The following is a 21441-nucleotide window of genomic DNA, read 5'->3' as shown; positions in this document are numbered from 1 at the left end:
AACTTCATTTATTGCTCTCATGGCCTTCAGCTATTCATCAATACCACTTTATCATCAAATGTATCAAGAGTATCTGACAGATGTGCAATAACACGCATGCTTTAATAGTGTCTAAGGGGTAAAGAAATGCCCTGATGCCTCTGCCATCAAGTGCAGCTAGTAGCACTGATTCTGCCTGTCACCTGGTCTTTAAATATAGCAATTCCACATGCAGGTGTATAGAAGTGACAGTAGTTCAACCAATGATGCCTGAATGTGCATATTCAGTCAGTCCTAATTTGACTCTATCGTCTGCCAAGAAGGTGAGAGTACGTTGGAGTTCCCACATCAAACTCTCCACAATTTTTCATTGTAACTGACTTAAAATATTCTAAAACATATACATATATACATTTCAATAATCAATACAATTAGTTATGCACATGAATATTTAATGAGCCTTTGAACTAAAGGTTCAACAGTTTAAGAGACTGAAAATAAGAAACAATATTTATTTCATTGGTGGGTTTTAGTATCCTGAAAATGAAAGAAAGAGAAGATCTATTTCTTCTTATTGATAGTACAGAGTTATTTCCTACAGTCATTTGACTAGATGAAAAATCCGCATTTAAATAGAAGCCACCAATTCAAAAGAGTAGTCCAAATCTGGAGTGATTACAATAACACTTTTGTCTGCCAGCTGTCTAGTGGTCCATCAGAAATGCTCTGGTACTCTGATTATGTTTTTTGATTGGGGTATAAGTCCTCATAAGTCAGTATTGTCCTTATCAGGATTGTTGCTATCAGCAGAAAAGCCAGGAAATGATAGCTCAGGTAACAGTACCCCTCCTCTTTACCATGTGACCACACTTGCATTCAAGTCATTATACTAGGGAGATTCTGCACTGATGCTCTGTAGTTAGCAGACATCACTTGTCTGCCCTTTCCATGCAACTCTGAGAACTAAAATTTATATACATAATTTTTGAAAAGCAATAGCCAAATTGAGACCGAATGTTTAAAGATACTGTTGAACTGCAAAAGACATCTGAACATGAGAATTAAAAGAAACTCCAAGGATTGATACTATAGGAGTTAAATTCATTTCAATGTGAATTTTACATTTTGATCACCAAGCAAAAGTGAATTCTTTAAAACACATAAATAAGTTGTGATATGCATCTACCATTGTTTATTACAATATATTTTATTATTTATAGCAACATAAACCACACAAGTTCCCAAAGGGTTAATACAACTAGATGACTGAAATTCATGAGCATAATCCTAAACAAGTGAGTTGAAGTTCTATCAGGTCTATTTCATAGCATCAGGGATTACTGCTAGCAGTCTAATCCTACTGAGCCTAAGGGAGGAACGTTGTATTGTATTTGAAATCCTGGCCAGGAAAGAACGGAAGGTTAAATGGGTGCCTTGCTCTGTAATCAAATATCACAGGCACTACTTATCTATTCAATGAACAACTAACGTAGAAAATCAATTAGGAAACAAATAGCGTCTTCTTTTGAATTTTTTTTTACCTAACAAAAAGAGAGAGTGAGGAATAAATGGTTTTAGAATATTGTTTAATGAAACTATATCGTATTATAAAATAATTCTATACATAGACTGGCAAATATTAACTAGAAGGTACAAAATACTCCATAGCAACTGCCGGTGTTTTAACGCTATTTCTTTAAGTACTAGGGCTATTTTCTAGGATAGTATGTATTCAGTCTCTGGAAATTGAGTGTCTTCTGAACATACAAAGCAGCACACAGAAACTATACATACAAAATATTAACTGACTGCAGATAATTGGACAGTGCTCAAATGAAATCACAAATACATATCCGGTTGTTTGTAACTGAACATCTTAAATTATGTATCAGCTGCGAAGAGCATTTCTTCAGCTGTGCATCGTCTTTTGTTCACTTGGTTAAAATCCCAGGAGTACTGAAAAAGGCTGAAGCTCCTGCTGGTCTTTGTTCCCAGCAGGGAGAAGTCCCTTTTGGTGGTCTTGAGGTTAACACTCTACCCGCTTCCCCCCCCAATACCTGTCATTCTGAATAGACTTCACAGTCTGTGCACACAGACAAACAGCCTGACCTGGCCAGTTAGTTTGACCCCTGGGCAGGAAGAAGATCACATCTGGTTATTAATATTGGGACATTAAAAAAATGTAATCTTCAAGGCACTTGGAGAAGCAGGCTGGCAATTATACAGTACGCACTGGATGTCAGTCAGGGAGCATGTTAGCCTGATATTATGTCCGAGAACACTAAAACGTTCATTTTTCTCTGATGAGGGGTTTCAAATACAGTCTCCCTCTGTATCTCTGAAAGCTGGTAAGAGAAGTTAGCCCAAAGCACTTAAATCTTCAGATTATCTGTTCTTCTACTTCCCAATTTTAGTCTGTTTTACACAGTTTTATAATGTACAACATTTGTAGCTGGGAACTGATGCAACTAGAAAAAAACCCACATGATTTTACAGTAGAGGAAGGCAACTGATAAAGGGAACAAAACCTATCAATATTACAATTGACAAAAACACTTCCCCATTACATTCTCTGCATATTTTACTACTATCCAGATTTTTTAGTTCATTCATTCTAGGCCTCTGCATATTAGACAGTTTAAACACAGTTTATATAATTTGATAAAATATACAGAAACACATTTTTACATGCTTGTGATATATATTATACACAAGTGTATGTATACAAAGCTTTATATAGCAGAGATTTAAGTGTCATGTGTGAAATCTTAGTTCCACCAAAGTTAGTGGAAAATTTACCTTTTGCTTGAGTTGGGACAAAAATTAACCCTAGCTAAACAACAACACAGAGTCTCATCAGGATATGTACTGTGACTATAAAGCCCTGGTCTGACACCTTTATATAGCCAGATAATCATTTACACGTGCCCCCACCAGTTATACCCAAAATAGAATGAAAGACCACAGTTGGAACTATTGTTGCGATATTTTGCTGGTATCCCAGCCTTATTGATGCCACACGGAAGATTTTGTATTGCCAATGTAAAATCAGCACAGGTCCAGCATACTTCACAAGGAGCGCTCTGACCTCCCAAGGCACACTTCTACACCTGTCATGTGAAAGGTAAAGGACCATAGTCTTCAGAGAAGTCTCAACTGCATCCCAGAAGATGTTGCAAACAAAATCTCTGTGCTTGAAACAAGACCTAAAATTGTCTCCAAGGGTAATTATTGTTAATTCTCCCAGCTCAGTTAGCTTAAATCAGCTGTCAGTGTCTGGTTTTGCTACAAACCACCATCAAGACTTTTTCCTTGCTTTCAAATGAAATAATTTCCTTTCAGATTACATTGGGCCAACACCCAGGATGGGCCTTCTACCAATGATGTGTTAATCTTATGATCTGTGAGTCTAAAAAAGGAATTTCATAGTACTGGAAGCAGGAATTTTCCAGCTTTCCAAGAGAATGACAGTAGTATTTGTTTTTTAGTTCTAATAGGCCTTGAGAAGTCAGACATTCAAACTGAAACACTACTATGCATGGAAAAGCTATTATAGGAAAAATGTAAGATGTTTCTAAAATATATTAGTCACAAAGTCACAGCGGTGTTTTTCCCCCTTAATATTAGTGGAGCTGGGCTTGGTACACGCAATCATGAAAAAAGAGTATTGATACAGTTAAAGAGCATTCTACAAATTTCTAACATATTTTTCCTAATGCAAAACATGCAGGAGGTTCAAAATGTATCATAGTTTCCTGTGGGATAGTCAGTATACCTTTTTCTTTATTACTTAAAACAACATAGCCAACTCAAGTTTGAGACAATAAAACCTTTATCACACTCATCCCAGATAATTAGAAATGCATATCTGATGATGCACATAAACTCACACACATACACAAAAGAAAGAGGAAAAGAAGATTATTGACAGAAAACAGAAAAAATATAAAGTAGTTTAGGGCTTGGCAAGAATGAAATCAGGCTAAGGGCTGCAGAAATTACACCGTTCCCCATGTAAATAGCAATGTGAAAAATAGACATGTAGAGATGTTGGTAGAGCAGGAAGAAGATGAGGTAGTAATACTAGTAATACACTGAGTGTACAGCTGAGGTTCCAAAAGAGTAAAACATGAAGCAAGGATGGCACTGCGCACAATCCTGAGGGAGCTGGCATTTTGGAGTGAAATTCCAAGCTTCAGGCAAGGGAGGAAATGTTTCTGACAGGTTGGGGCCTTTCAGGGTTGAAGCCTTCTAGTTTTAAATAGTAGCTGCTTTAAAAATGCTCACAAATGTGGAACAATTTAGGAGGAGAAATGGCCTACAGATGAGGTGTCTCAGTGTGTACGCTCACCCACAAAGTATGTTACAGTTATCAATACCCAGTAACCTGTTTAGATCTGTAAAAGATATTTAGGAGGTGGATTTTATTATATCAACTCACACTCTGTATCAAACAGGGAAACTGCTTCCATGAGAGGGTAAACACTTTCAAATTCAAATTGTCTCCTCTTTTACACATCCTCTTTGCAGAGCAGTTTCTCTGACTCTTCCTTTGTGACTAGCCTTTTATCTAGAGCACCAGAAACAAATGGAAAAGCCCTAGAAATAAACTTTGGGAGAAAAACAGAAACAGTAACCATCAATTTCAGCAAGAAATTACCCAAATAACAGAACTTTTTGAACTGGATAATTTCTCGCAGTAGTGACAAACCACAATAGTCAAACCACAGGAGAGCCATGTCCCAGTCAATTGACAAGCTAAGAAACACTGTTGTTTTGGAAAACTACTCCATCCTTGGAGTAATACTACTGAGATCAGCAATACTACAACAAAGATGGATTTGGCCTACATTCTTCCCAACTCTCTCCTCTCATCACCATTTTAATAGGAAACAAACAATGTTTTTAAAGCTTCAAACAAATTCTATAGAGGATAAAAATCAGTAAAATCCCTGTATTTTTCCTGTATCTTTGTAAATATTTAGACTTTTGTTTAACAATATGACCTACCTCATACTAAAGATACTTCGCAGACTCTTCTCATGCCATTGGCAGCTGAGTAACTTTTGTGGCAAATTGAGGAAATAATCCTCACCAAAGACTAAAAATACTAGATGAAAAGCTGGGGGATGGGATGTGTGAATGAGAGCCTGGTGTATGTTTTAGCATACCACAAAAGAACAACTGGTGCTCGGAAACAACTGTAGTAGTTCATCAAGCCCAGAACATGCTGACACAGCCCAGGCAGGCTCCCTGCAAGGTGAGCACATAAGAAATGAAACCTACCTGAGCAAGGGATCAAAACAGAAGACTGCAGTCAGACCCTACAGCTTGTGACAGCAGCCACTGCCTTTCTGTACCAGATAAAAAGCTTCCTGCAGTCACCACCATCCCGCTGAGCCAGCTCTGCCTGGTAGCTCCCCACGTCTCCCTGTGTAGTGGGGATTTCACCCTCATCACAGACACACTTACATGGGCTATAGCTACTGACCTTCCCAGTTCTCCTCCTGACACGGCCCGTGGGAAGGACAGCGCACACACAGCTGGCTACCTGACAGCCGGGGACTCCTTGGCACAAGCAGAATAACCCTGCCCTCCCCCACTGCAGGGAATTTGCATCAAATACCCAGTTTCTTTCGCCCCATTAATGGTAGAAAGGGACCTGAGCCAAAGTTAGAAAGGGTTGTCCTGTGACTGTGTTTGTGATACGTTTCCTTATTTCAAGTTTTCTCCAATGACTAATACCCTCTTTAAGAGTTTCAAACAAAAGTAAGTTATTCTAAGATGCAAACTGCTGGACATAGTGAGAACCATTTATATGTATTTCATTTTATGGGGGCGTAGGAAATAAAAAAGGAAAAAATCCTCAATATTTATATACTTCAACTTTTCAGAAAGAGGGAGGGGAAAGAATCTAAAGTATTTCAAACCTAATTTTGTGAAAAAAATATGTAGTGATCTACTGCCAAGATAAATGCCTCTTTGGCTTTAACTAATTAGCACTACTACAGGGTTCAGTAGTGACATTTCAGCAGTAATTGATCCTCCGATGCAATTTTTGTGTATTTCAAACCAGCCAATACATCCAGCCAAGAGAGCTGTGCAAGGAGAGAGGCTGGCAGTCAGCACAGAGGAGCTGATCACCACCTGAGTGTGACCTTGGATCCCGGGATGCTAAACACACGCCACCAGCGGGAGCCATTAGCACTAACCATTCCTGAAAATCAGACCCCTAATGCCTCCACTTTTATCACTTCATTCTCTACTCACAGGTAGCACAGCTAATTTAAATTCAGGTAGTGACTGTCCTAAACTAGTGTTTTTATATACTCACACAGGGACTTGAGAACTTCCTGGCTTGCTCTGAAATCAGTATTTCATTTCAAATTTTGTACTGACTTGGTGGGGAGGGCATTTGGCATCATATTTTCACATTACTTCACACTACATACAGGGTAACTTAGTTACTATATATTTTTTTCTCTTCTAAACCCTAATGTGAAAGGTTTTAATGTCAAGCAGCATGAAGGCCAGAACAATCCAAAAGTCAACGTAGCTCCCACAGTATGAGTTCAACCACAGCAGACATCCCATCTGTATTTCATGGTGTACCTTAATAACAATCAATAATACATTAAAGTTAGCACTGAACAGTATAAAAAGAGCACACTACAAAGAGTCAATTTCAGTTATGCCTTAGCCTTGCAGACCAGGCGCAGAAACAACTTCTTCTATTTTGCACCAGTAAATGGATATCTGGGGTAAATATTTGCAGATAGATGGTTAATTAGTTATTTCTATTCTTCAGGTTCAGCAAACAGTTAACTGCCTACAGGCAGTTGCACACCAAGCCACTATGTATAGCAATACATATGGGAAAGCAACAGGAGGCAGCTATCTGAAGAGACAGAAAGGTGACATGGGCGTAAGGGGATGCTTCTTTCCTCCACTCTCCTAATATTAGGGGGAAATTAATTCTTCCATGGGGTAATTCAGAGCCGGAGTTTGTAGCTCTCAACTGGCTATGCAGGAAGCAGCCTAACCATTTAATACAGGCACCTAAAACAGAAGCAAAATAACTCATGGATTGGAAAATGACAGATAGAAAACAAGCTAGAGGAACTAGCAGGCCATTTAACAGAAGTTACCCCTGTGTCTTCTAACATCAAACTAGGACTGATCTTGCAGAAGTCATAAATGAATTTATGCCGGGCAAGAGCAGCCAAAGAACCCTCAGGAATGCCAGATAGTTTTCGAGATAGCTGAACATGCAGACAAAATTCAGTACTGACAAATCCAAGAAAATGTATATTAGAAGGAATACTTTGCATCAATCAAATGTTACTGGTGTCTAAGTTAAATGCAACCACTCTAGGACACTTCAGCATCAGTATGAAGTGGGGGGCGTGGGAAGAGACATGTAATGAAAAGTAACATATTTCCAGCACAGAATGCAGTAGGATTTGTTTAAAGCAGATTATATTTTTGGATGCACCAGGCATGGGACAGTAAGATCATACGGTTCCACTGAGAACAGTGTGTTCAGTTCTGAAATATCTATGTATCTCAAGAAAAATTCAGCAGTGGTAGAAGGAGTTCAGAGATCAGTGACAGGATTAGCAGAAATGTGGAAAAATTTCCACCGAAAGCAACACTGAATAGACTGAAATTCTTTGGTGCATTAAAAGTGTAAATAAAAGACAGGCGTGATAAAAAGACCATAAAATAATCACAAAGATTATTATGAAGCTATAACGATTATGTAGAAAGACCACAAAGAATATAAGAACACATGATCTTTTTTGTTCTGTTACCAGATGAATAAAAACAAACAAAACTTAACAAATTAACGCTAGAAATTTTTTAAAGCTGAAAAAAAATATATTTATATGCAGGTTAAATTGACTTGTTGAACTCTTTCCCCCTACATGTGATTGAGCCAAGAATTCAGTTTATAAAATTATTTGATATTTGTGTACCTATAAGGCTACCCCAAGACCACTTTGGAGAAAAAAATATATACTTGAATTCATATGATGTTAATTCATTGTTAAGTACAGAGGACATAAGAGAAGAAAAAGAATTTTCCTGTATGAGTAACATTACTCCATATTTGCCCATGAAATTACTTTTTTTTTGCTTTGCTCTGAGAAGCAACTGTTGTTAGCCAGTCTGTAGCAAAGAGATTAGATAACATGGATTAATGGTATAATTTGCTGTGATAGGACAATGATTGCATAGTTGGCCTATTAATGTGTTGTTGCTTTTAAAATAGCATTCTCCTCTGTTATGGACAGCCACTGCATGAAATACACTTAACTAACTTTATTTGCAATGGAGTATTTTTCATTAGGACAGGCTGGAAAGATATCTCATGATTAAGTGACTCAGAAAGAGCTCCAAAGAAAAAAGAAATATTCTTTACACCCAGACCAAATCCTGATAATTTTATCCCTAAAAGTGTCTATAAGAAAATTATGAGTAACTGGGAGAAGGAAAATAGAACAAAAATGGAAACCCAACCTTTATTACAGCCGACATATATAGACCTTTGGACAACATTATAGAAGGTGATGTAGCAGCCTGGGGTATGTATGGATGCACATAGTTTTTAAATTGTTTATGCTCTTGGGAAGTGTACACTTTTATAAGTACACACACGGCTTTTTGTTTACCTCCACTGCACTCCCTGTGCAAGAAACCCAGTCTTCAACAACTGTGATTTCCTCCCTAACACTAGTGTTGGATAATCTCTCTCTCTCTCTGTGATCTTGTGAGCATGAACAACTTCAGACTCCATCTCTAACTCATTCTTCCCAGTACTGTAATTCATCCTTCCCAATTACAGACACTCTATTAAATACACGTAAAGATAATTTCTTCACATATGTCCGTCTTTCTGTCTGCATATGTTTAAGTGTTATGCTTAATTATAATTCTATAAGGTCCATTTAGACTGTCAAATCTACTGGGGGCCAACCTTTCACTCACCTCTGCTTGGCTAGAGACAAATTTTCTTCTTTCCCAAGGCCATGCTCTGTTTCTTACTCCAGACAGTATTGACATTGCCTTCTAAATCTACTAGGACAAACAACTACTAGAAGTAAAGGAGAGACATTTGTTTAGTTCCTGTTGTGGACACATGAGGTACAAAACCTTTGTATCTGGAGAGCACAAAAGCTCTGGGATACAGGCTGTAGCACGAGATTTCAAAGTTCTCCTTTTATTGATTACCAGCTCAACTCTCCTCCATTTCATAAAAATTATTACATACACAGAACTCTTCAAAACCAGCATAGCTCTCGTCCTTTGTTTGCCCCAAAATGTTCTGGGTAAACTTAATCATGTTTGGTATTTTTGAGGTAGCTGAGGCCACAGAATTTGAGCTGTTCAGTGGAGAACTCCTGAAAAAAATGAAGTACCCTAGCAAGACTTCCGGATCCAGGTCCTACATGTAACATGTCAAGTCACAGATGATCCCACAAACCTATTTTTGTTTTTCAGAAATGAAAAAAAAATCTGAAACTACAAAGTGTCAGTGAAAGAGCAAATCCTTTTTCAAAAAATACCTGTAAGCAGTCCTAATGACTAGTTACAAAGATTTCCATTCCTTGTGTTCTATAAGTCACAGAAATTCAAGTGTTGTGAAGATATTTTTGAAGCCTGACACGCTACAAAACATACCAGTGGAGATAGGAAAAGAGAGACAGAGCACATTGACAGCATATCCAATTCACCATGACCTATGAGACTATCTTAGTAAATCAAACAGTGACAAAGGATATCCACAGCCTACGTACAACACCTATTACTGAGATGCATCCGCAATGGGGTTAGTCCCAGGGGACTAACACTACAGCAGTACTTTCAAATCTGCCCAAACTCCAGGTCAGAAATGTCATAAAATTAGTCTTAAACCATTTTTTGTGGCCTGTGATCTTTGTCATCTGAGAGCTGATTTCAGAAAATCTTGCTCTGATATATCCCAGCAGGGTCCCAACTTCCTCCTGGGTCAAAGATTTTGAGTCACAGAAGTTCCTGAACAAATAAGAACATAAGGTTTTCAGAAACACTTGCAGTTCAGTCTCATTTTTTTCCTAATTTCCAGTCATTCATTAGCTGCATACATATCTGCAAATGCCAAAGGGTGTTTCCAAAATAGTAACATCTAGATACTAAAAGCTGTCTCATTTCAGTGGTAAATCAAGCCTTTTTCCATGCTCTCATCACACAAAGAGCAAGAATACCAAGATCCTCTTTAGACTTTGTTTCATTGTTCTAGTTGCAAAAATATCAAGCTTCTGGTCATTCACAAAATGTTTATTCAATTAGAAAACTTTATTATTTTTTTGCCTCAATCTATTTCCCATAGAGCAAGTTTTTGTCTAGGTTACACAGAAAATAGGAACATTGTTGTGTGAATGGTATGAAGCTGTATCAGGGGAAGTTCAGATTGGACTATAGGAAAAGGTTCTTTACTCAGAGGATGGTTGGTCAGTGGAATAGGCTCCCAAGGGAAGTGGTCACAGCACCAAGCCTGTCAGAGTTTAAGGAGCATCCGGATGATACTCATATTGTTTAGTTTTAGGTAGACTTGCGAAGAGCAGGGAGTTCGACTCAATAATCCTTATAAGTCCCTTACAACACCAGAAATTCTGATTCTATGAATAAGAAGTGTCCCTCCTTCTCTTTTTCCTTTACGACCCAGAGTTTTGAATTTAGCATAAGGATAATATCAGTCATACCTGTTATGATACTTGAGCTACTTGCAGCTTTTCAGGATTTTCCATGGAAAATACCTTCATTCTTAATACAGTGGGGGAGACAACTGACCTCCCCCACCCAAGGACTGCTATAGGCCCAAACTTAGGGCCTAAAGGCCTAAAGCTTAGAATGCCAAAGGAGAAAACCCTTAAAACGAGAAGATATAGACCATTGGAATTGCCCGATAAAGTTCTTGTAAGAAGAGTTTCAACTGCAGGACTTTGTTTTAAACAGGGTCATCACAACAGGATTGATCTTGAACTTTCTCTGACCTAGAGTAACCTATTTTTCTGTAAAAGGTTGGGTACAAACTATCCCTGAACACCAGATTCCATGCTGTCTTTATGGGTGGAGGTGGCTCTATGGTTCTTTTCTCCAGTAGCAGCATAAGGAAGTGTATATTCTTCTTTGGGAGAGGTTACAAGGGAGAACAGAGACTACAAATAAACACTGTCTTTGGGTAGAACCCTGAACACTGTCTCTGTATGCTAGGCTGCCTGCACACAATCCAGTAAAAAACTATATAAACAAACTATATAAAAGTAGTTACACAGTCATGTAATTTAGACATGTGAATCATGTGAACAGCATGGTTTGATTAACACTCTAGGATAACAATTTTAAATATAAAAAAATACATTTTTGCTAGGTAACCCAGATAGTCAAATGCTCACTCTTGGAATAAGGTTAGTATATTACCATTCATGGTTTTCATTAGCAATATGTAGTTTCCCACTCATGCATATAGCCAAGGAGTATTGCTCATACTCCTTGTATATGACAAAACCATTTTTTTCATTACTATAGCTGCTACTGCAGTAAGATGCCCAAGGCATGGGAATCTGCACACTTCATCATTCAAGGACTACCTTTGCTCAATTTTTGTTTCCTTCAATGCCCCCTGACTTTAAAAGCTAAGGATTATCTTAATGCCTTCCTTCCCACCGGGAGAGTAGAACACGCAGTTTCCCCCAAGGCTATGGTGCACAATTCTCTGTGTATCTGTCTGCTGTAGAACTGCAGGGTTGGCACCTTCTGCTGCAAACCAAGGGGGTCATTTCCATGACATCCTCCTTCATGGCTGTCCACAAAGCAAAGGTCTTGCAGTTCTTAGCAAACCTTCAGTTTTTTCTATATATCAGCATGAGGTGGTATGATGATCAGTCTGAACTATGTGCCTGGTTTAACTACAGCAGTCCAACAGGCAGACCATCAGGATCAAAAAATATTACAAGCTATCACTTATAATTAATGGTTTATTAACATAAAAACCCTACTCATGTTTAATGTAATTAGTACCTACTTCCTGTTGTACTGTATTGTATTTTACCCACAAGCACACGGAAGTTTATCCAATGAAACATGTCTCCTGCATTGGGCCCAATTCTTGCTGAAACTAACAGAAATGGCTTTATTCATCATTTCACACCAGCCTCTTCACTGTCCTTTCTTATCCTTTTCTGGAGCATTGCTCTAGTGATACCCCAAAGGAGGAAAAAAAAAAGAAATGCAGAAAATGAATTTCTCTGTCTAGCAATATAGACATATATAGTGCCAATACAGTCTTAAGAGCTGTGTATCAAACAGCTCAAATCTCAGTCCTCTACACACGAGGTCTCTAAGGTTTTATTCCCACCAACCCTCCTATAATATCACAATTCTGGCAAATTAACAAATGCATAGACCAAGGGAAAGTTTCTTCTAAATCACTTAACAAAAGCAATGGCAAACCTGAATTACACATATGCATATCAAAATAAAACTTTCCTGTAGTGCCTCAGTCTTTTTATTTTTTTTACTGCTCATCTTTAAATATATGGAAGAGAGCATGGAGAAAAATCTCACCTGGGAGAGTCTGGCAAACTAATTACAATTCTAGAGAAGACACTTGTAGTAAGTTGCATAATATCAGCTAAAATCTCCTAAGGGTAACAAGAAAATCTATGTTGCAAGGCTGGGAGGGAGTGGTTGCCAAATCCATAGCTGCAATCTATTAATGCACACATACACATGCACTCTTATTGACATAATGCTCTTATATACACTATACACTGCATCTCTAGTTTGAATCTCAATTAGCAATAAATACATATTTCTCTTAACGTCAAAATGAAAGAACTCCAGGCATATAAAACAGCTGTTATACAGCCATTTTTTGTGTTGAGCATACTGAATAAATGAGGCTGATCCTCTTTCTACTGCTTTTTCTCTCCTCCTTGCTCACTTCTACTCTCCAAGAGGAGGCACTAGGTCGGGCTCCACTGGGCAGGCTGCACACCAGAAGTCATGTCGAAGTAGTCTGGTACAGCCTCTTTTTAAAGAGTAGCCTTATACAGTCTCACCCAAAACAGCACACAGACCGGGATTCTGGACAGCATTTCAATAGAAGAACAGGAGACTCTTTAAACTGCGATTTGGGAGCACCTTTTTGTTTTAGTGTAAAGCTGAATATAAAGTATGCTATTTTTTTACAAGAACCATTAGATAGGACTATCTGAGAGCCAGACATCTGAATATCAAATTAAATATACATGAAATATGTGAAAATTATTTCTCTACTATTTTATTTTAAATTTATAATGAAAATAATAGGTTTGAAATTGCTATTTTTTTAGCCAAGTTTTTGTTTGTTTGTTTTTAATAAATGTACTTGTCTATAGCGTACAAGTACATACAGTAAACATATACATTATAGATATCTTTACACAATGTATGAATATCTGTGACTAGACATTGTGTTCTTTGAACACAAGTGTCTCTTTATACATGTAAGCACAACAGCATAATCTGAATCACAGTAACTACAACTTGCAGCGTAAATTAAATTCCATAAAATATTTAAAAGCTTAAATGAACATAAGTACTAAATGAACATAAGTACTATAAAAAAATTAAAAAATACCCTCTATCCTCTATATCATGAGGTTTGTGTTGAGGAGCAAATTAGAGTAACTTCTGTTTATCACTGAAAACAGTTTTCTTCACCTAAACAAACAACAGGAATAAGATTAAGCAAAGCATGGTTTGGCTCCTCAGATGTGCAGACATATTCCAATTTCCTTTCCACAATGATTTTTATGCAAATCAATGCTGCACAATCTCCTGACCTCTTTTACCGTCATACTGGGACAATGATAGTTCAATAATTGAACTGGCACATATCTAGGATATTTGATTTTATATTAAAAAGTTAGTGCAGGACAATTGAAATGAAAAGAATGTGACTTTCTGTTAATTCCAGGCTGATCAAGCACGAACATTTCATGTCAAACAGAGTAAAGCAAACAAAGTGATTTGGGCTGTGAGTCCATTCGTCCCCACATGCATATACTTCACACCCCCCTCGGTTGTTAATTCCTAACAACGATGCTTTCATCCAGAACGAGGATAATGAGAAAAAACCAAGCAGTGTTCCTTGGGGAACTGTTACACTAAAGTTACCTAAGCACTAAATCCCACTTGTGCCTCTTGCACGTGATAAAGATGAGCAAAGCATTCAATATCCCTGGCTGATTTAAAATCCAAATATGCAAACAGCATTATGGAATCCAGACAGACTATTCTGCTTCGCTGATGACAGATGCAGAAAAAGAGCTGGTCTAATTAAGCTTTTGACTTTGAACCAGCAGAGAAGTGGACACCTCACTTTAAAAAAACCAGTGCAGAACCCCAGCTGACAAGCAGGTGCTGCATGGTATTTGCATTTCCTGCAGAGGATGCTAGCTAGCAGGACCAAGCAGCTAACCGTGAAAATTCTTGGCCCTAAGTGACCCAAGGACAGACTATAAATCCAGCCTATAAAATATAGTAAAAGCCTTGTTTGTTCTTCCACCCTTTCAATATGTGATGTTATACATTTGTGATTATCTCATTTTATTGGGCTCTTTAGAAAGATGTTTATGATCATTTGCAGACAAAACAAAGGCTCATTGTAAACTCTCTTTTAAATAAGTTGGAAAGTCAATATGAAACAAAGGGCACCACTTTCATGACTGCTTACATGCAAATTATGCTTGTGTGTGTAATATTACAATGCATTTCAGCAAAGGGATATAGTCCTAGCTAATTACAAAGCTAACATATAGTAGTATTGCATTAGCAGCCCAAGAAATTCCTCTTGAATTGCATACATCTGAAAATAGAAAGACATGCTTGTGCGGAAACTTAATTATTTTGGCAAAAACCGTGAGGGCCAGATTCTCAGAAGAAATAAACACAAAGGTCTGCTTTACACTCCCAAGGATCTCACTCTTTGTTTATTCAGAAAACCTCCATCAGATAAAACTTACCATTTGGATTGACTAATTTGCCTTCTTATTTATAGTATCTACAGCTAAGTAACACAATTACTGCTCGGTTTGTGAGTAGGGAACAGAATACTGCTGATCTACAAATGCAAGGTCTGAAAGAGACAATCGGCGAGCTCTGCCAGGTTAAAAAAGTTAATGCTGTTGCATTCCACCCTAGGCAAAGAAGACAAGCCTTTTTCAAGGACAGTTCTGACTTAAATGCTTTTTTATGGGTTCAAAGTAAAACATTATGGTAAAAAAATGAATACAGCTTTGTTTGTTTCTTCAGTCATCGTTAGCAATAGACATAGGGGTATTCTGTTTTTGAGCCCATATGGAAAGACCATCAACACTTTCTGCTTCAGGGTCCTTTGCCAAAATACCATATCCCACATGCCTTTTACCTTAAAACATAAAAGGAAAGGTGTTGTTCTGGTCAAATAAAGAAATAATTTTTACTAGCATACGTCTAATGTTAAAGCTGCCTAAATCCTGCCAAAGACATTACAACACCATCTGCAAAACAGATTTTCATTAAATTGATCAGTTTAAAGTTAAGCAGCTAGGCAGATGATGCTTTTGAGCTAACCTTTAACCTCTAACCTTCTTAAACTGAAATCAGGTCATTCCTTTGGGGTAATATCTTTGCCATTTGAGAACATGAGAGGTAAAGTGATCTACCCAAATTTAACTGACAATCATAGCATTAATAGTGTTATGGATCAATATTTTGTCAATAAAGGGAAAACCAAGGTAGTTTTCACACAGCTGAGTATTAGTCTGCTAACTGCTGCCTGTCACTTTCCCTGAGCTCCTAAATAGTTGCATATATGATGTAAACTGCAGTAAACATCCAATATAAAAGCACCGACTATTAAAGCTATTATCAGCAAATTGAATAATATTTTTGATGGACTAACTTCGAATATTTACTTGTGATTAGAAATCGATCATGCCGTTCAGTTACTTGGTTAAGTAAGCTCTTCAGCCATCCCAGTTTACTCTGCAAAAAGGCTACCCTGTGTTTATTAATAAAGTATTTGAAAATTATTTTATAAGCACATGACATGATATATGCCATTCCCTGAATCAAAAGCTATTTGACCAAGCTACAAAATGGCTGCCTTAAAAGCAGTTCCAGCTATATGTACTTTACATCCACAGAGACACATCACTGTCCTGCCTCAGCCTCCCAGATCTGCAGAAGCTGAACACTTCTTCCTGCAGAATGGAAATGCACTCTTGCTATAGAAGCTTTCTCTGTTTACTTATGGAGTCACTGAATGCTTCTTGATGGATGCTGCCAAGAACTTGCAACTCTTCTGTGGTTTAATTTGCTTACATCAAGCTCCACAATTCCAAACTTAAGTCTTTGGGAAATTCATTAGGCCAAGCTGAGTTCACCCAGGGTAAGGTCGTCTTTGTTCTGGTTCCTAGCAGCCACATTACCAACACCACTTGAATACTGCACTTCTGTAAGAAACAATCAGGCCATTTCTTTTTTAAATAACTTAGAAAACAGCTAAAGGTTTCACTTTCCCACATTTAGAATCTAACTCTAAAAGCGATATTTCCGTACTGCCTAAAATTATACAGTTTCAGAAGAGAAGCTCTGATGTTCCTGGTTACTTTAAAAGCTATGGCTATGAAAAGACGTACTTTTATTCCATCGGCACAGGAAGAGAAATCAAGCTGTTACGGCAACATTTATAAAAAGAAAATTCATAAAACAATAACATTTAAATAAATATAAATGACTAAAGAAAAACTTTGAGGTACTTGACAAAGCAAAGGAAAAAAGTCAAAAATTCTTTTTCTGTGCTTTCAGATGGTTTTAGTATTAAAGTTTTTATTGCCAAACCATATTCACAGCACCTTAATTTTAAAAGAGTTAAGAGGAGCTGCTTGAATATAAACACAGTTCATGAATATTCAGTATCACTCCCAAGGCATATATCTATTATTCATGCAAATTAATGTTCATTTTTTCCTTAGGTGCTCTAAAAGTTTATCTGATGTATCAAGAGGAAAAAAGTTTACAACTCCCTTGGTGTCAACGGCTTGACCAAGACCTGACAAAACTATCAAGTTAGCTAGCAAATAACTTAACAGACTTTCAAAATCTCATTTTCACCTTGAGGCCTGAATGTACACCCACAATTAAGAGTAAAGTTTTCTGGGTGACGTACAGAGGCATTACATTCTCTTATAAAGCACACATATCCAGAACATTTTGGTCATTTGGAACATATTGTAGCACTTCACTGCCAACCCCAAGTCTTAAAAAATAATACTAATACCTCAGTTGATGTTTTAAATGAGACATTGCTCTCCTTCAAATTAGCCTTAAAATGAAATGATATAAAAAATAATGTGTGTGTGTATATGCTATCTGCTTTCTGAGAGTCACTAAACCTAGTGAGGTTCATATGTTCAAGCCTCTGTAAGAAGTCACGAGGGACAGAAACTTTTGACACTTCCAGTTGTCCTTCTGTAAAATGAAAATCCATGTTACTGCATGTGCAGCATGTGTTAACTCAGACCAACCATTTGCATGTGGTTGAACACCAGAAGAATGTTATTTCTTGCTTAAACTGGAGGTCTGCTGATACTTTTCCATATTTATTCTAACAAGTTTACGGAATCCTTTTGCACCAGGATGTCTTTAACTGATACAGAGACTGAACTCTAAAGGCTAGTGGTGGCCATTTGCTACGTATGACAGCAGCACCACATAGGTACTACTGTGCTATTGCTCCATCTAACAAAACAGGATCTGGCAAAGAAGCAGATTCAGCAGCAGGACATTTTTAGTGATGAGGGCTAAGAGATAATACTCGCTCCCTTAGAACTCCACATCAAATATTTTGTAGAACATGTTGCAAACTGAAACATATTTCATCATCGTTTCTCTAGGGATGGGGTTGAGTGAGTGAAAAGACAGTACTGTTTTGAGTAGATAGTTTATGTAACTTCATAGCTATGCCTATAGCTTTTTTTTAAAAAATAAGCAGTTGGCATCCTACTTTCAACAGTCTCTGAATGGAGAACTGAAGCCATCTGAGAAAGCTGCCGGCCCTCCCATCTCCTATTCTATCATTCCCATCTGTGACACCATTTGCAGTAGTATCTCTCTGAATGGTGGCATTATAAAACACATCATTGAAATAATCCAGGTTAACACTCCAAAAAAGAGATGGTGACCAACTTGGATCATTTAAAAAAATGTGACTTAGAATGTGTCACTAGACTCTCAGCTCTTTTTGCACTTTTCATAACACAACTTTGGATCTGAAAAAAAAAAAAAAGCAAAAAAAACCCCCAACTAGCAAAAAAAACAAACACCCATTCTAGAATTAAGGAAAAATGTAATTTAAATAAAATACATTATTAAATTAACAGAGCAGCCAGCACTGTTGGACAATATAATAGACCAAACCTCATGTTACTGCCATTTTTGTTCATAGCAGATACACCAAGGTTACAACTATCAGGTTATAAAATGAAAATCCATGTTACAGCATGTGCAGCATCTGTTAGCTCAGACTAACCATTTGAATGCAGTTGAACACCAGAAAAATATTATTTCTTCTGTAAACTAGAGGTCTGCTGAGACTTTTCTGTATTTATTCTGTGTGTACACGGTTTCAACATGATTAGAAAACCAGCATAGTTGCTGTAATCAGCAGATGACTCCTGATAGTTTAGTTATCACAGATTTCTAGTATAAATCAATAGATAACACTTGCAAAATGGATTTTCTAATCATATTTAGAGCTTGTTACAGTGACTAATGGTTTGCAATATTTCCTGAATTTTTATATCCCCTAGACAAAAGAAGTTTTTAATAAGTTACAAAGTTATTCATCTTGGAAATGAATGTGTTATATTTTGTACATGAACCAAGACAATCAAGCCAATCCAGTAAACACACTGCAGAAAATAAGTTACCCCATAATTAGGGTTTGGAAAAAGTCATGACAAGTTGTGTAATAAATGGTATTCATCACTCCCACATATTCATTATATCCACATAGTTTTTTCCAGTAAAGATAAAAATATAGTTGCCATTCTACTAACATATTTATCTACACCACACCCTTTCATGTTTGTGAAAAATCATTACTGGCTTGGAAAAGAAGGGCAGACAAAAGGATGACAGTGCTTACTTTTGAATATCCTTGGTAATAATGTGGCACGTTGCATGTGCTTACCGAAAATACCAATGTAAAATAACTTGGCTGTGATAGATTGTGGTTGCGAACAGATACATATGCCAGAAAGTGATCTCCTTCCCTATGCATGGAATGGAAAAATCATAATTTTCCATAATCTCCGTCAAGCTTCTGATCAAAATGTAATGGACAAAGTCTGAAAAGGTTATGAGGGATATAAAACTCCTCTGGTCATTTATTGTGGGAGAACTGTTTTTAAAAAAACTTATGGACCCTGTGTTTGCAGAAAGTGCATCCTAAGTGGGCCCCTGGGAGAATCAATGGGACTCATCTGGAGTACTCCTCCCTGACTAACCTGCATAGTTTTTGTTTGATTCTACACATGTTCAATAAACATTTACTCTGCCAATTAATCAAAGATTTGTTTGATAAGCACCGAAACAGGTAATTTCCTCGCCTACTTGGTGCTGACTGAAGTTGCTGTCACTGGCTTACCTTGTACAGTTTCAGGGCTGCCTCGTGCCTGTGATTGGTAGTGTGTAAGCGCAATTTATCCACGCTGTTGGTGTAATAGTCACAGGCGTTACATTTTAGGTGAACTGGGTTGCCAATGGCAATACACTTCAGCCTCCACTCATTAGTTTTGCCGCCTTCTTTAATGTGAGCCACCAGTTGGTATTTCTGCATATGTTTGTCAGTCTTGCAGTGGAGCTGGAAGTTCGCTTTGAGCTGAGTGTTGTAGTTACAGAGCTTGCACTGGTAGATGTCTCCAATTACAGCCCTCCACTCCTCTTCGGGGAGTGAGCGCTCACTGCTCACATGCACATTTAGGGCCTCCAGGCTGTCAGAGGTGAATTTGTTGCAAACAGCACACTGGAATAGCTTCAGCGCTGGGTCACTGATATAAGGTGACAGCTCTCCTGCAGTAAGGAGGGACAGGTCATCACCCATTAGCTGACCACTGGCAAGCCGGATTTCAGGCGGCAGCTCATTATTTACTACAGGAAAAAAAAAATTAAAAGGGAAAGTAGAGACCAGCAAGCATAGCACACACAAAGGAATCTGTAAAATAAAGCCTTGACAAGGAGTTTGCTTTCTCTAGAGCTTAAACTATAAAAAGCTGTAATAGGATTGAATCAGGATCAATTACAATCATCCCTTTCAACTTCTAAATTCCCTCATCAGATAGCTTTAATTACTCCTACTGGGCATGATGTCATTCTGGAATTTGTATTTTCAAAGGCATGAAAGTTGATCAATAAAATAACAAAACAGCAATGCTTTTGTAACTTAAAAGGCAAGATTAACTTACACAGCACTAATTGTAGTTTTGTTATATCCTTTAAATGATGCTAGAGGTAGGTCAGTAAATATATCTACAATATAGTAATTAGGTTAAGCATATCTATACTAACTTAGCTACTTTTGGTACCAGATCTCAGCATTTCTAATTTTAAAATATACCCAGTGAACAACACAGGGACAATGCAGGTACATCAAAAGGAAACATCGCAAATGAACAAAGTTTGAGAACTCTTTTTAGTACAAGTCTGTACCATTAGGTAACAGATTGACAGTACACATGAGCATTTGATTCCAATTTGCCCTCCTCTTACACTTGGAATACAGACAATTTGCTAACTATAAAGAGGCATTGTCAGGTAAGAAAGAAAAGATTGCATTCCTGCCTGAAAATGTTGACCTATTCAGATAATTAAAAACTGAAGAAAACAGAGCTGTCTTTATCTTTTCTAGTTTGTTAATTTGATAGCCCCTCATTATGTAATCAATTAATTTCATTGTCTACCTGCAGACCCTGCACACAGGGGTGGAGCAGAGGAAAATAGGATTGCAAGGATTCAAGCACAGTCAGGGGGCCAAAGCACAGCTTGCCACAGCAGGAGGAGTTCCTTTACCTCTTTCTGCTAGAACTTGCAACGCTCTCATCACTCCCGCAACTATTACCTAGTACACGACTAATTTAGCTTTTACTGACAAAACTCAATGCAAGATGACAAGCAAAACAAAACAACAAAACAAGAAGACAAAGAGATACTGACCAAGTCCGGGTGCCAAAGCCGCAGCTGTTGCTGGATCAAGCTGAAATGGATTGATCATCATCTGCGGGTCTGCTGGGTTCTCCAGTTTCATTCCAGTCAGGCCTATGTTCTGAGCTAGGTAGTACTGGTAGAGTTCTGCCTCGGCGGGTGCAAGGCCTAAGTGCAGGTTGTGCT

General features: G+C 37.7%; 1 protein-coding gene across 3 annotated transcripts in view; it reads right to left on the bottom strand.

Moving 5' to 3' along the window:
- The window catches only part of ZFHX4 (zinc finger homeobox 4), a 149191-nt gene that overhangs the window by 101661 nt on the left and 26089 nt on the right, over positions 1-21441 (bottom strand). For all 3 annotated transcript variants that reach the window (XM_027732694.2, XM_027732696.2, XM_027732699.2), the window contains exons 2-3: positions 21268-21441; positions 19703-20205 (exon numbers count right to left, since the gene is read on the bottom strand). The exon at positions 21268-21441 is cut by the window's right edge and continues 2450 nt beyond it. In XM_027732694.2, the coding sequence (XP_027588495.1) occupies positions 19703-20205; positions 21268-21441 (677 nt within the window). The remainder of the gene's footprint in view (positions 1-19702; positions 20206-21267) is intronic.

The sequence above is a fragment of the Pipra filicauda genome, unplaced genomic scaffold (genome assembly GCF_003945595.2).
Source record: "Pipra filicauda isolate LSUMZ 115617 unplaced genomic scaffold, ASM394559v2 scaffold355_size746361_pilon, whole genome shotgun sequence".
NCBI lineage: Eukaryota > Metazoa > Chordata > Aves > Passeriformes > Pipridae > Pipra > Pipra filicauda.
Note: the sequence above shows the minus strand (reverse complement) of the source record. Positions and strands in the feature narration are given on the sequence as shown.